Genomic DNA, 15,159 nt, shown 5'->3' with positions numbered 1-15,159 from the left:
GATGTTGGTGGACGGGGGCAGCCACTGCTTTATAAACATTCACGTGTCAAAGGCTCACTTGCTTCTTTTTATATTTTTTTATTGACTTTATTTAAAATCCTTAGCCATGAAGTCCAATTTCTTTATTCTGTTTAACCTTTTGAAACGGAAATGCCTTAGGGTTCCTCCCCTAATATGAAAGTTATATCTGGTGGTTTAAAAAAAATTGGTGGGACGGTGGGAGTGCCTGGCGCAGTTGGTGGAGCATGGGACCCTTGATCTCAGGGTCGTAAGTTCGAGCCCCAGGTTGGGAGTAGAAATTACTTGAAAAAAAAATTTTTTTAAATGATAATGATGTGTCTGTGTAAAGTCTAATTTTTTTTTTAAGATTTTATTTATTTATCAGAGAGAGAGAGAGGAGAGAGCGAGCACAGGCAGACTGAGAGGCAGGCAGAGGCAGAGGGAGAAGCAGGATCCCTGCTGAGCAAGGAGCCCGATGTGGGACTCTATCCCAGGACGCTGGGATCATGACCTGAGCCGAAGGCAGCTGCTTAACCAACTGAGCCACCCAGGCGTCCCTGTAAAGTCTTATTTAAAAAAAAAAAAAGTATAGAACTGGGCTGTCCAGTACAGTGGGTGCCAGCCCCATGAGGCTGTTGGGCATCTATGATGTGGTGGGACTGAAGTCCAAATTACCTGCTGGATTCAGAAGACTTAGTACAAAAAAAAAAAAAGTATAATATCTCGATAATTTTTACAGTGATTATAAATAGAAATAATAATATTTTGGATATTGGCTAAATAAGAATAGAGCATTTAATACTTTCACCCATTTCTTTTCATTTTTGTAATCTAGCCACTAGATAATGTAAAACCGCATATCCTTGCAGTATCTCCCCTAGAGCAGCGTTGGGATAGAAAGATCCCTCTCCAAAAAGTAAAAATTCCCCACTACCTCATCCCTGAGAGAGAATAGAGAACGTGCCTGCCCTGAAAAGCTATTATTATGGAGCAAATAATAATATTCATAACAGCGATGCTAATTGTCCTGCTGGAGTATCAAGCCCCGTACTGTCCTCACTCTCCCCTCTATAGAGTTTTTGTTAACGGTGGTGGACATCAGGTTTGTGTTTTATTTCTGTTTAAGAGCCGCTGAGAAGTCTTACACTGGCACTTTTACACACACATTGGTGTGGCCGCATGGCAAAGTGACTAGGAGGGAAACCCTGGGGCCAGATGGCCTGGGTTCAAGTCCTGACTCTGCCATTTACCAGACTTGGCTTGCTGCCGAGCCTCTCTGCCTCGGTTGCTCCACGTCTACACTGGGGAGGGAACCAGTCCCCACCAGCTGGAGCTGTGAGGATTAAGGGAGTCGGTATGTGTAGTATATAACAGAGGCTGGCCAGGGTAGAGGTTCAGTAAATGTGCACCAGCATTAGTATTAAGGTTATGGCAGAGGCTAAATACTACACCCATTTCATCCTTATTTTAATTTTAAGGTGTTACTTTTTTTAAACGGGAGGTAGCCAAAGCCCAGGAGGGGACCTTGGTCCAAGGTCACAGAGCAAGGGCCTAGGGCCGGTTGCAGAGCTTTGCTCTGAGGTCCCTCAGGGCTAAGGTGAGGGTAGGGGCCTCCCGGTGAGTCACACCCAGGCTGCGCCAGTTCACTTGCTTCTTTCCACCCAGGCCCAGATGAAGGAGCTGTGGCGAGAGGTGGAAGAGTCGCGCACTTCCCGGGAGGAAATCTTTGGCCAGAACCGGGAGAGTGAGAAGCGCCTCAAAGCGCTGGAGGCGGAGGTGCTACGGCTGCAGGAGGTATTGTCAGGATGGGCGTGGCCCTGGAAGTGGGGTGGGCGGGGATTGGGGGCTGAGGATAGGCGGGGCCCAAGGGATGGGAGGGGGGGCCGGCCAAAGACGGCTTGAGGGCACTACTGGGGATGGTTCTGGGTGGGGGGAGATTGGAGTTAGGAAGGCTGGGGAGAAAGGACAAGGCCTGAGCTAGGGCCATGTGGGTGCAGGGAGGAGACAAGGCAGAGAAAATAAAGGGTCAACATAGGACTGTAAGGAGGCAGAGGAGGTAAGGAGAGACCTTGGGGGTTAGGCCCTGTGACACGGGGCGGGGTTGGGGTGGGGGGATGATGGCTGGAGAAGCCGGTTGGAAAGGAGGTGCTGAGCTCAGTGAGGCCGTGCCAGGGGGAGGGGCTTGGGAATGGACCTGAGTCAGGGGCTCCAGAGACAGATTCAGGAGACATCTGCCTGTAGATCGAAGTTCATTCCAAGGTTGCCCACGGGTGGTGTGTTCATGTGCACTGAAGAAAAGGCCAAGAGACTTGAGGTATGAGGGGCAAGGAGGCTGGTGCTTAAGTAGCGTCACCCCACCACTGCTGACCACTACCCCCTCTGTCATCACAGGAACTGGCCGCCTCAGATCGTGCCCGGCGGCAAATCCAGCAGGAGCGGGACGAGATGGCAGATGAGTTGGCCAATGGCAGCCTTAGCAAGTGAGTGGCCCATGGCAGAATGGGGCAGGACACCCTCCCTGGCCCTCGCATCCTCTCAGCTTCCCTGTTCCCATTCTCCTTAGGGCAGCCATTCTGGAAGAGAAGCGTCAGCTGGAGGGGCGCCTGGGGCAAATGGAAGAGGAGCTAGAGGAGGAGCAGAGCAACTCAGAGCTGCTCAATGACCGCTACCGCAAGCTGCTCCTGCAGGTGAGCACTGCCGAGTGCCCCCCGGACCACCTGGGACCCCGCTGACCTGGGCCTGTAACCTTCAGCCCTCTTATTCAACAGCTAAAGCAGAAGGGAGTGTCTAGGTTGGGTTCTAATGGTTGAATAGGAGTTCTCAAGGAGGGGATAGGCATGGATGTATTCATTCAGTTGTATTTCTGAGGCTTCTCTAGGGCTGGATACAGAGATGAATGATGTGGGTTCTCTGTCCTACAAAGTTCTCTGGGAACATAGACATGGAAGTACAGTGTCTATGGGTGGGGTGGCATGTGTGATAATAGAAGGATCTTGGGCCCAGCAGATGGACAGAGATAGAGAAAGAATGGGGGAAGGAGGGAGAGAACTTGCTCCAAGAATCATAAGAAGGTATGTGGGAGAAGGAACATTTGGCTGGGGTTTTAAGGCATAAGTAGGAGCTAGACAGACAGAGAAAAGCATATTTTCATTTGTATATTTATTTATAAATACTGTCTGAAACTTCTGGAGGCTCAGGTCCTGTGCTGGGTGGTGCTGGGGACCTGGCAATGGATCATTCCAGGTCTCTGCCTTTAAGGACATCCTAGTCTGATGGAGGAGACAGACTATCCCCATACAGAAATATAAATGAAAGTGAAGGCAGCACAAGACACTGTGAGAACCTAGAGACTACTGACCCAGCCTGGAGGTTGGGGGCTGTCAGGGAAGACTTCCTGATAGAGATGATATCTTAAAAGATCTTGAAGGAAGTTAAGAGTTTGCCAGGCAGGCAGTGGAGGGATGGGATTTCCAAAGAGAGGCCTTTGGAAATAGTGGAGATGTCTCCACTATTTCATTGATTTATTTTTTATTTGAGAGAGAGACCATGTGTATGAGAGGGGGGCGGTGGGAAGGTGCAGAGGAAGAGAGAGAGAATCTCAAGCAGGCTCCATGCCCAGTGTGGGGTTGATCCCACAACCATGAGTTCATAACCTGAGCCAAAATCAAGAATTAACACTTGACTGACTGAACCAGGTGCCCTCATTCATTTTTAAAGACACATTTTGAGGCCTCTCAGGAACCATGCCCTGATCCTGCTGGGGATGCAGGGAAATGTTAAGACCCTAGCTCAGCGCTTGGGGAGCACCTTGACCAGTAGGAGAGGCAGTCATACTCCAGGATGATGAGCTCACTCAGAGTGAAAGCCCAGTCATATGCAAGGCCCCACACTCTGCTCCCCAGCTAACTCAGACCTTATCTCTAACCCTTCTTTATCCCTGGTTGACTCTGCTCCAGCCACACCAGCCTCCTCACTATTCCTTGACTCTGCAAGGTTTATTCCTACCTCAGGGCCTTTGTACTTGCTTTTCCCACCTTCTGGGAGAGAGCTCTTATCCCAGACCATCCCATGTCTCATTCCTTCAGAATAGCCTTCCCTGACCACCCTGTGTGAAACAGCCAGCTTCTCTTCCACAGTTCTCCTTCATTCTCTCTCCTTTAATCTCCTTCATATCACTTAGTGCTACCTGGCACTATATTACGTATTTACCTGTTTGTCTGCTCTCCATCTCCCCACCAGAATGTAAGCACCTTGAGGGGTGCCTGAGTGGCTCAGTTGGTTAAGTGTCTGACTCTTGATCTTGACTCAGTCTTGATCTCGGGGTGGTGAGTTCAAGCCCCACGTTGGCTCCATGCTGGGTGTGGAGGCTTTAAAAAAAAAAAAAAAAGTAAGCGTGTTAAGAGTAGGGCTTCTGTCTTAATTGTGATCACTCTTCTATCTTTGGATCTAAAACAGTGCTGGGTGCTCATTAGAAATTAGGTAAATAATCCAATACATGCTCTAGTGAAGGGCACTTAACCCAACCTGCATCTTTGGCTGTTAGTGGAAAAGAGGACCTCTTTAAAAAATCAAAATGGGATGGGGGGTGGGGTGGTGTGGTGTGCCTGAGTGGCTCAGTCAGTTAAGTGTCTGACTCTTGGTTTCAGCTCAGGTCATGATCTCGGGTTCCTGGGATTGAACCCTTTAGTTGGATCCCTACTCGGCAGGGAGTTTGCTTCTCTCCCTGTGCCCCTACCCCCTGCTCACATGTGTGCACATATGTGTGCTCTCTCTCTCTCTAAAGTACAGTAAATAAGTCCTTCAGGGCACCTGGCTGGCTCAGTCATTAAGTGCCTGCCTTCAGCTCAGGTCATGATCCCGGGGGTCCTGGGATTGAGTCCCACATCGGGCTCCCTGCTTGGCAGGAAACCTCCTTCTCCCTCTCCCACTCCCCCTGCATGTGTTCCCTCTCTCACTGTGTCTCTCTATATCAAATAAATAAATAAAATCTTTTAAAAAATTAAAATAAAGTACAGTAAATAAGTCTTAAAAAAAAATCAAAATGGGAGCAGAGCACCTGGGTGGCTCGGTTGGTTAAGCATCTGACTTCAGCTCAGGTCATGATCTCAAGGTACTGGGATCAAGCCCCACGTTAGGCTCTGCACTCATCATGGAGTCTCCTTGGGACTCTCTCTCCCTCTCTTTCTGCCCCTCCCCACTTCTCTCTCTGAAGTAAATAAACAAATCTTTTAAAAAAAATCAAAATGAAACTTAAAAAGACACAAAAAGGGAGTTACAAGAAAATAGCAAATATTGAAGACAGGCAAAGAAGATCCAACATATGGTAATGGGAGTTCCCAAAGAAGATGACCCCAGGAAGAGGAAAGAGCAAATAACCTGAGAGCATGACACAAGAACTTTCCTGAAATACTACAGTTGGAAGCTACATACTGGAAGAGCACACTGTGTATCCAAGGATACTGACCTATCAAAACTGATACCAAGGGGTGTCTGGGTGGCTCAGTTGGTTAAGCATCTGCATTTGGCTCAGATCATCGTCCCAGAGTCCTAAGATCAGACCCCACATCAGGCTCCCCGCTCAACAGGGAGTCTTATTCTCCCTCTCCCTCTGCCCCTGCTTCTTCTCTCTCTCTCTCAAATAAATAAATAAAATATATTTTTTAAAAAAAACTGATACCAAGACAGATGCTGGCAAAACTATTGCACAAATAAGGGCAGGGGGGAGGGAGGTATCCTTAGCCATCTAGGGAAAAATGCCTGTGATCTATGAGGAAAAGAAAATTCGATTGTCATCAGATTTTTGAGAGTAAGATTTCGTGCTGCAAGAAAATGGAAGATATAGTTAAGATTCTCAGCATAAGATGTGAGCCATGGATTTTTGCACCCAGCAAGACTTCCTTCCAAGTATAAAGGACACAGAAGAGGTGTTAGCATGCAGAAGCTCAGCAGCCATGTCCCCACAAGTGATTCTTGAGGAATCTATGAGACTGGTGGTTCCCAAAGTGGCCCCAAGGCTGGCAGCATCAGAGTCACCTGAGAACTTGCTGGAAATGGAAGTTCTTAGGCCTCGGCCAAGCCCGAGTGAGTGAGGAATGCCAGAGGTGGGGCAGCAATCTGTTTTAAGAAGCCCAGTGGGTTCTGATGCATGCCACCTCTGAGAGCCAGGTCCAGGTGATAGGAATCATTAGACAGCAGCATGAGGGCGTAATGAGCGACCAGTTTGCTCATTGTTCTAAGACTCAGTGAGGGCTGAAAAGGAATAAGGAAGGTAACAGCTGTCTGCTCAGTTGTGTGTAGTGCAATTATTTTTAAATTAAGAGAATGGACAAATATGTAAAAAAAAAACAACCCTGTATTACTAGATTGAGTAATTATATTGGTAAGGACAGTATTCACGTCGTGTTTCTGAGACCATCATGTGTGCAATGTGGGACAAAGTCAATGAGTAAAGATGGCATCTTCACGTCCTCTTGCTGCCTGTGTCCATAAGCGAGTAAGCACTTAAATGTAGGTGGGTCATGAGGAGAGGCTTAATTAAAATCAAACAAAACTCTGTGATTCTGAATTGGACTTGGGCATGTTCATGTGAACTTGTGAGGCATTTTGTAGAGAGCCATCCTATCTTTATCTACTCAAAAGGCCTGAAAACAGTAACCAGTCCAGTAGCTGTGAGCATCGCCGGTACCCAAGTTTGCCATTCAGAAATGCCAAGGCCCGCTGATTACCATCCAGAAATGCCAAGGCCTGGCTGATTCCAGATCTGAAACAGGAAACAAACAAGAGGAGACTGGGGCGTGCTGGTCATACCTCACCTGTCTGCTTAGGCTGCCGTGACAAAATACCACAGCATTGGCGGGGGGCTCACACAACAGACAGTTATCTCTCACAGTTCTGGAGGATGGGAGTCTAAGATAAGGTGCCAATGAGGTAGATTTTATTCTGAGGTCTCATCTGTTGGCTTGGAGGCAGCCACCATATGTGGTGAGAGCTCTCTCTTGAGGCTCCTTATAAGGGCACAGATGCCATCATGGGGGTCCCACCGTAGTGGCCTCATCGAACCCTAACTGCCACCCAGAGGCCCCATAACAAGATCTCACCACATTTCACAAGATCAGCACATTGTGGGTTAGGACTTCAATGTAGGAATTTTGCAGGGACACAAGCGTTCAGTCTACAACATACCAGTATCGAGGGAGCTAGCATACATTTTCTTAAAACATTTTATTTATTTATTTGAAAGGTTGGAGTGGGGACAAGCAGGGGGAGCAGCCTCTTTATTTACTTATTTGAAGGGTGGTCGGGGGAGAGGACAAGCAGGGGGGAGCAGCAGAGGCAGAAGGAGAAGCAGACTCCTCGCTGAGCAAAGAGCCTGATGCAGGACTCAGTCCCAGGACTCTGAGATCATGACCTGAGCCAAAAGCAGACACTTAACCAACTGAGCAATCCAGGCACCCCGGGAGCTGGCATACTTACATCAAAAAGCAGCTAGACATCAACCAGGAGAAGCTCCTGTTGGCCCCAAATGCAGCAGTTAGAGCTTCTACAAGGATAATAATCACAACTGCTTTAAATCAATCTAGTCTGTTTAAATCCATGAATTCAGTGATTTTCTTCCACTACTCATTAGTCACTATATTCATTTCTTAGGGCACCCATAACAAAGTCCCCCAAACCAGGTAGCTTCAAAACAACAGCAACTTAGGGGCACTGGGTGACTCAGCTGGGTAAGTGTCCGACTCTTGATCTCAGCTCAGGTCTTGATCTCAGGGTTGTGAGTTCAAGCTCCACGCTGGGCATGGAGCCTGCTTAAAAAATAAAGAAAGTATATTCATATTGTTTTTTTAAAAGAAGCATAGACCAAAGTTTTAAATGGGCAAGATTCAACTATAGGATCTATGCCTTCATCTTGGAGGGACAAAACTTGAAAGAGGAGCAAAGAAGTGATGGCCGTGACAATCAGGACAGTGTGCTATTTGGTGGGGAATGGTTGGGGTTGGTATTAGGGTGGTCAGGTGCTGGGCCTTGTGAAACGGCACCGTTCTATTTCTTCACCTGGGTGTTTGCCATTCAACGTCTGATGTCATGGACTTGATCAGTTTCTGACTTTCTGTATTACAGTTTCATTTTCCAGTGAAAAGTAAAAAAAAAAAATCATATGCTAATCACTGTGTCGATGTGTTCCTGTGAGAGCCCAGTGAAATAAAGTATGAATCAGCCTGAACCTGACTCACTTCCTTAGCCCTGGCGAGGACCTCAGTCAGAATACGAGCTGAATAAATCAACAGGAACTATTATTAGGGGTGTGTTTACACATTCTCAATGTAGTAGCTGCTGTTGGAGCTGGCATTTTTTTTTAAAGATTTTATTTATTTATTAGAGAGAAAATGAACAATGGGGAGGGGCTGAGGGAGAGAGAAAGAAAAGCAGGCTTCCTGCTGAGCAGGAATTCCCATGGGGGCTGATCCTAAGCTGAAAGCCAACACTTAACCAACTGAGCTACCCAGGCACCCCGAGCTGGCATTTCTTAAAATGACCCTGCCTGTCACCCATATCAGAACCATCTGAGATGCTTGTTGAAAATGTGGATCCATGGACACTCCTCTGCCTTCCAACCCTGGATCAGCCAGAAGCAGAACTTCTCGGGGGAGGAACCCTGCAATCTGCATCTTTTTCTTAAGCTCCCCACATGATCCCAGTGCAAACAGAGGTGTGATAACCCTTTGAATGGACTCACTGACAGTCAGAGGTAGAATTTATAGCATTTAAACAAGTTTGTGATAGTCCTGTGGACTTATTAAAATGTAGCAGAAAGCTATCGGAAAGGTGAAAACATGGGGCTGGCACTGTTGTTGGCTGCTAAGACAATCAGGGAAATTATATGCTGTTTATTGAGTGTCTATTATGTCCCAGACTCTGTGCTACACACTTAACTTTTGTCAACTCACTTAATTGTGGGAGGTGCCTGAATTTACCTACTGTCTTCCCTCTGAGACTCTCCCATGATGGTTCTGCTTTTCCCACTGCTACAGGTGGAATCACTGACTACAGAGCTGTCAGCTGAGCGCAGTTTCTCGGCCAAGGCAGAGAGTGGGCGACAGCAGCTGGAGCGGCAGATGCAGGAGCTCCGGGGGCGCCTAGGTGAGGAGGATGCTGGGGCCCGGGCCCGCCAGAAGATGATCATTGCGGCCCTTGAGTCTAAGCTGGCCCAGGCTGAGGAGCAGCTGGAGCAGGAGAGCAGGTAGGTGGGGGGGTGCACAGCTGGAGGGTGGTCCCCACATTCTGATCAGGGAGATGAAGGGGAGCTGTGTTACAAGCCCCTGGTTTAGAAACATCCTAAAGATGTCATAATATTAATGATTGCTGATTTCCTCTATTATTTAAGATACTTGGGGCTATAAGTAACTGTACTCCCACCAAGAATAAGATTTAAACAATAATGTAGGGGTGCTTGGATGGCTCAGTCGATTGAACATCTGACCTTTGGCTTTGGCTCAGGTCATGGTCTCAGAGTCATGGGATCTAGATGCATGTTGGACTCCACACTCTCCCTCTGCTTCTCCCTGTTCCCACACAGTCTCTCTAAAGTAAATAAATCCTCAAACAGTAATGTAGCAGTTAGCTCTAGCTGCATAACAAACAAGCCTAAATTTTAGTGGCTTAAAACAACACCCACTTCTTACTGCTCATGAGTCTTTGGCTGGCTGATAGGTTCTGCCGATCTGAGGGTGGGAGCTTCATTCATGTGTCTGTACCTGAGTCAGCTAGATGGATGCTGATCTTGGCTGGGCTCCCATTTGCTTAATGCCTTGCCTGGGACAGTGAGGCTCACTTGTCCCTGCTGCAGACTGGCCCAGGATTGTTCACATGGCAGAGTCCAGGTTCCATGGGTGAGGGAAAGTGTTTAAGGTTTCTTGGGGCCTAGACTTGGAACTGGTACAATGTCACATCTGCTGCATCCTCCTGTCACTAAAGCAAGTCGTGTCACCAGCTCAGATTTAAGGGAATGGTGAAATCGATTCTGTCTTTTGGTGCGAGAAGCTGCAAAATCCTATTGCAAAGGCTGTGGGTAGAGGAAGAGGTGAGAATTGAGGCCATTTCTGTCCTAGGCAGAGCAGCAGCCTTGGGGACACATATGGGAAACATCAGGGTGTTTGGAGGAGGGTGACTGGTCCTAAGAGCCTGTGACTCAGGAGAGGGATGGGAGGCAAGAGCCTTGAATGCCAGGCCGAAGAACTCTGTCTTGGGAAGATGGAAAGCCATGGATATCTGTGAGCTGGAGGGGGTGGGGGTAGGGTCAGTGCTGGGTGTAAAAAGTCCTCCTGGGGATCAAGTTGGGAGCAGACTAGAGGACAGAGACTGGGATCTGGGAGGCTAGAGAGGAGGCTGGGTGATTGTGGCAGAAAATGAGGCCTAAGCTGAGGCTAGAGAGTGAGGATAGACATGAGGGGATGAAAAAGAGAGAGAGGCAGAAGGGGTGGAGCTGGGGGCTGATAGGCTCTTGCGGATGTAGGGAGAAAAGGACAGTTTTAGTGGTTAAGTCCCAGTGACTGGGGGAATAGTAGGGAAACAAGTTGAGTTCACTGGGGAGTATGATAAACATGAGGTCTCAAGGACAGATAATGGGAACCAGCCCCAGAGGGTCATGGGAGAAGGTGTTGTCATCTCAGGGCCCAGCCAAGGGCCCAGGGGCTCACAGGAGATGTAGTTTGGGGTCTCTGGAGAGGCCTTCCAGAGGCAGATGGATATACCACTCTGAGCTCTTTCCCCTCCCCCATTATACAGATGGAAAAACTGAGGCTCAGAGGGTGTTAATGACATACTCAAAGTCATCCTGGGAGCAAGGAGTGGCTGGGGGATCTGTAGTTCAAGGAGCCTCCCCCACCGCATCCCTTTCCACAGCTTGAGCCCTCCCACTTCCCTAGCCCCATGTCTGCCTCTCAGCCCATCTGAGGCTGCCGAGCACCACCCATCACTAGGGGCCCCTCACGTGGACTTCACCCCAGGTGTGATGGTCCTTGCAGGAAAGGATAGAGGAGCCAGGGCCATGGGTGGGGAAATTTGGGGGAAGGGAGGGGATGGCTTTGAGGGGGCAGGAGGTGGGGATGGCTCTGGTGTCTGATCTGCAGACCTAGGGGGACTACAGGGGGAGGAGGAACTAGTTGGGGAGAAGGCGCTGAGCCTGGTGAGGAATATGAGGGGTGGGGGGGGTGTAGGGTCTGGTGGATGGCCGAGGCTGGGGGCCTACTTGGCTGGAGCCCAGGAAACAGATTTAGCAGATGACTGTGGCGACCTGGGGTGCTGATGAGCTTGTCCAGGGGAAGCATGTGTATGAAAGGGAAGAAGCAACCAGGGTGGCTGATGGGGATGCTCTGGGCTTCCAGAGTGTCATACACACACTTGTGGACAGTGGAGAAGGGAGTTAGAGAAGGGACAGGCCAGGTCAGGCAGGAGAGCACAGCCTTGAGCTGGGGGCTTGGGCTGAAGGACAGAGAGGAGGGGACAGGACAGAGTCCACAGGACATCAGGACAGGGTGAGCACATGGCAAGGAAGGAAAGGGCAAAGATAATGCCTTAGATCTGACCTGGGGATTGGTGGTCAGTGAGGCAGTTCTCTAAGAGGAGGACTGGGGTGCACAGTGGGGTACGGGAACTGGTGTAGACATGAGCCACTCTCAGGAACATTGAGCACCTTGGTACAAGTCAAGGACTAGATGCCATGCAGTCAGGAGCCTGGGAGCCATGTCCGGCCTGTGGAAACTGTGGGAGCTACAGAGGGTGGGAAAGAGAGAAGAGGCCACTGCAAAAACAGGACAGCAGCCCCTGGACAAGGCTGAGGGGACAGAAGCCCACATGAGCACCTCTCCTCATTGCCTCCTTCACACCCCCTCCAGGGAGCGCATCCTCTCCGGCAAGCTGGTGCGCAGGGCCGAGAAGCGCCTAAAGGAGGTGGTGCTCCAGGTGGAGGAGGAACGGAGGGTGGCTGACCAGCTCCGGGACCAGGTGAGCCACTGACATCTCTAGGGAGCAGCGGGGGGGGGGGGGATGGTCTCCACTGACAGAGACGTAGCCCATGCTGTCTGGATGCAGTGAGTTCCCATCATGAGAGGCCACATGTGACCACCATCCTGGGGCTTGGTGCATCAGTGGAGAGCTGTCATCGGTGACTTTGCGATCTGTCCATTGTGGGATCGAGGACAGGTCCTGGTGGGGAGCTGAGACAGCCAGGGAGAAGGAAGAACTGAAACCCTACCCAGAGGCTAGGCCAGGGCTAAAATCACAATGTGTAATGTTTACAGAATGCCTACTATGGGCCAGGCACTGTGCGAAAGACATTAGGTGTAGTATATTCAGTTTTTATCAGAACCCTGCAAGGCAAGTACTATCTTTTTCCCTCTTATTTGGGTGTTAAAAATGAGGCAGAGAGAGGTGAAGTAACTTGTTCATATTACTTAGCTCATAAGAGATGGCATCTGGGTTCAAACCCCAGGACTCCGACGGCAGTCTCTCTCTGCTCTTATTTATTTATTGAGCAGCAAGTGTGCCCCAAGTACTGTGCCACATGGTTTAAAAAACCAAAAAACAAAAACATGTTTGCATTCTCTTACCAGCCCCAATGAACAGGTGGGAGAACAGAAACTTCAAAAGGGGACACAGTTTATATCAAAGTCACACAGTTAGTAGAGACAGAGCCTGCATCAGATTCCGGGACTCTCTGACTGTAGATAGCATCACTGTGGCCTTAAAAGCTCTGCTGCCGCTTATTTGCCCTGCATCCCATCATTATCCGGCACCCACCACTGTATTTGGCATTGGAGATGTGGCTGTGAACAAAATAGAGAAGGTCCCTCATTCATGGAGCTCACATTTGTAGCATAAGGAAAGGAAGACACAAACCTATAAACAAGGAAAGATGAGGACAGATTGTAACAGGGGCTATGGAGGAACAAGAGAATGAAGAGAAAAGGAGAGGTAGAGGATTAGGGAATACTCCCTAGATTGGGGGTGAGGGGGTCGGGTCAGGAAGACCTTTCTAAGGAGGTGACATATGAATTGAGAACTGAAAGGAGAGAAAGAGCTAGGCAGGGGGAACAGCAGGTGCAAAGGCCCTGGGGTGTGGAAATAAGTTTGGTGAATTTAGAGCAAAAAGCCGAGCAGTGTGGCTGGAGAGAAGAATGGGGAGGGAAAGTTGAGTGATAAGAAAGGAGGCCAGAGGGGTTGGTGGGAGGCAGATAATGTGTGTCCCCTCCCCAGAGACAGAGATAGCAGGATTTGGGGAAGGTCTTGGTGAAGATGGTCTCCCAGTGGGTTTATGGGAAGAAGACCCTGCAGGACCTGGAATGCCAGACTGAGGGGCTGGCACTTTGTCTCAGTGCCACTGGGAAGCCATGGGAGGGCTTTCAGCAGAGGAGAGATGGGGTCAGTCTGGGCATAGAAAGACCCCTCTGAGGCCAAGTAGGGGACAGCCTCACATTTGCAGCTGGGATGGAGGCTGGCAAGAGGATCTAGAACAACGCATCAACAGAAGGCAGGGGGCAGGAGGGATGGGGTTCTGGGGGCCCAAGGGAGTGGCCCAGAGATGCAACCCAGTCCTCTGCTCCCACCAAGCTGGAAAAGGGCAACCTTCGGGTGAAGCAGCTGAAGCGGCAGCTGGAGGAGGCCGAGGAGGAGGCATCCCGGGCTCAGTCAGTCCGCCGAAGGCTGCAGCATGAGCTGGAGGATGTCACAGAGGCCTCGGAGTCCATGAACCGGGAGCTGAACACGCTGAGGAACCGGCTCCGGTAGGACCAGCCGCGCACGTGCACCCTCACTCCATAAGCCCCGCCCCCCAGCTCTCTCTGCCCGCCTCCTTTAACCTCTGTCTCTTGGTCTTCCCTCCTCCCTGCAGACGTGGCCCCCTCACCTTCACCACCCGCACCGTGCGCCAGGTCTTCCGACTGGAGGAGGGCGTGGTCTCGGAAGAGGAGGCCGAGGAGGCAGAGCCTGGGGCTGGGCCGGCACCACCAGAGCCTGACGGGCCGCCTGTGTCCCAGCCCCAGTGACCCCACCCTGTTCCCAGCCATGGCCCCTGGCCCCTGAAGGCCCAAGTGCCAGGAACCTTCCCTCCGACCTCCAGCTTCTTGCACTTGGGAAATGGTACCACCCTTTGGCACTACAGCACTTACCAACCCAATGGGGGGGGGGGCTGCGACCTCCTGTAAAACCCTAAACACAGAGGAGCTGGCGAGCAGGGAGACGAGGACTGGGGCTTTCGCTGGGGAAGAAATCCAGGTGTAGTTGGCAAGCTGTGGTCCCAAAGGGCTTCCCTCCATCCTTAAGTTGTTAATGATCTTTATTAGCCAGGGAGCATGGCTTCCCTGGCCTCCGAAGCTAAGGCTCCCATTCCTCTCCCCCCACCCCCATTTCTTCCTCTCGCTCCACTTAGCCAGTGATCCCTGAACATCTGAGCGACAACAGCCCGAGCCCCAGGTCTCCACCAGCCTTTGTCCCTTGCAGAGGGGCGGGATAAAGGGACCCTTCTCCCCCTATGCTCCACCCTCCCTTCTGATTGCTCTTGTGTGATCACAGTTTGGTTGGATTTTCCTAAGGGGCCTGGAGGAGGCTCTCATAGCCTCTCAGCGTCCAGGCTGTTGCAGAAATAAACTCCAGCCCCAGCCCTTGGGGCTGTGTGTGTTCCTGCACAGAGATCTCTGATGGGGCAGCAGGTGGGGCAGTCTGCTGGTTCGAATCACAGCTGGCCAGTGTTGAGAGCCGCTGGGGTACCCGGCATTTAATGTGAAAAAACTCATTTCGGCCTCCTTCCCACATATTCCCTTCATCATAGGTGGGGAAACTGAGGCTGAGCTGTCCCTTGCTCCCAGACTCCCAGTAAGTGGCAGAAGGGATGCTGCACTCTGACCCTTTGCAAAACAGTGACAGAGTGACCATTGAGCCACCTTTTGGATGGCGATCCTTTGTTTAGCTGAACATGGGCGAAACGTGGGCCGCTCCTCTCAACCTTCAGCAGAACCCTAGAGGTAGGGATTCCATTGCTTTCCAGCACCTAGAATAGTGCCTGGCATGCCGTTGGAATTCATATATTTGCTGAATGAATAGATCACCCCTTCCTGCCCTATTAGAGTGGTGGAAACAAGCCCAGAGAGGTTGAGACTTGCCCAAGGA

General features: G+C 50.3%; 1 protein-coding gene across 7 annotated transcripts in view; it reads left to right on the top strand.

Annotated features, from left to right (window-relative positions):
• MYH14 (myosin heavy chain 14) overlaps nt 1-14,678 on the top strand; it is a 101,545-nt gene extending 86,867 nt beyond the window's left edge. For all 7 annotated transcript variants that reach the window (XM_045077361.1, XM_045077360.1, XM_045077359.1 and 4 more), the window contains 7 exons: nt 1,666-1,794; nt 2,392-2,480; nt 2,564-2,687; nt 9,030-9,238; nt 11,892-12,000; nt 13,606-13,778; nt 13,886-14,678. In XM_045077361.1, coding sequence (XP_044933296.1) covers nt 1,666-1,794; nt 2,392-2,480; nt 2,564-2,687; nt 9,030-9,238; nt 11,892-12,000; nt 13,606-13,778; nt 13,886-14,039 — 987 coding nt within the window. In that variant the 3' untranslated portion in view covers nt 14,040-14,678. The remainder of the gene's footprint in view (nt 1-1,665; nt 1,795-2,391; nt 2,481-2,563; nt 2,688-9,029; nt 9,239-11,891; nt 12,001-13,605; nt 13,779-13,885) is intronic.
• The last annotated feature ends 481 nt before the right edge of the window (nt 14,679-15,159 follow it).

Source organism: Mustela putorius, unplaced genomic scaffold (assembly GCF_011764305.1).
Source record: "Mustela putorius furo isolate JIRA1106 unplaced genomic scaffold, ASM1176430v1.1 tig00000196_pilon_pilon_pilon, whole genome shotgun sequence".
In the NCBI taxonomy this organism is placed as follows: Eukaryota; Metazoa; Chordata; class Mammalia; order Carnivora; family Mustelidae; genus Mustela; species Mustela putorius.
The sequence above is the reverse complement of the archived record's forward strand: the minus strand, read 5'-3'. Positions and strand labels throughout refer to the sequence as shown.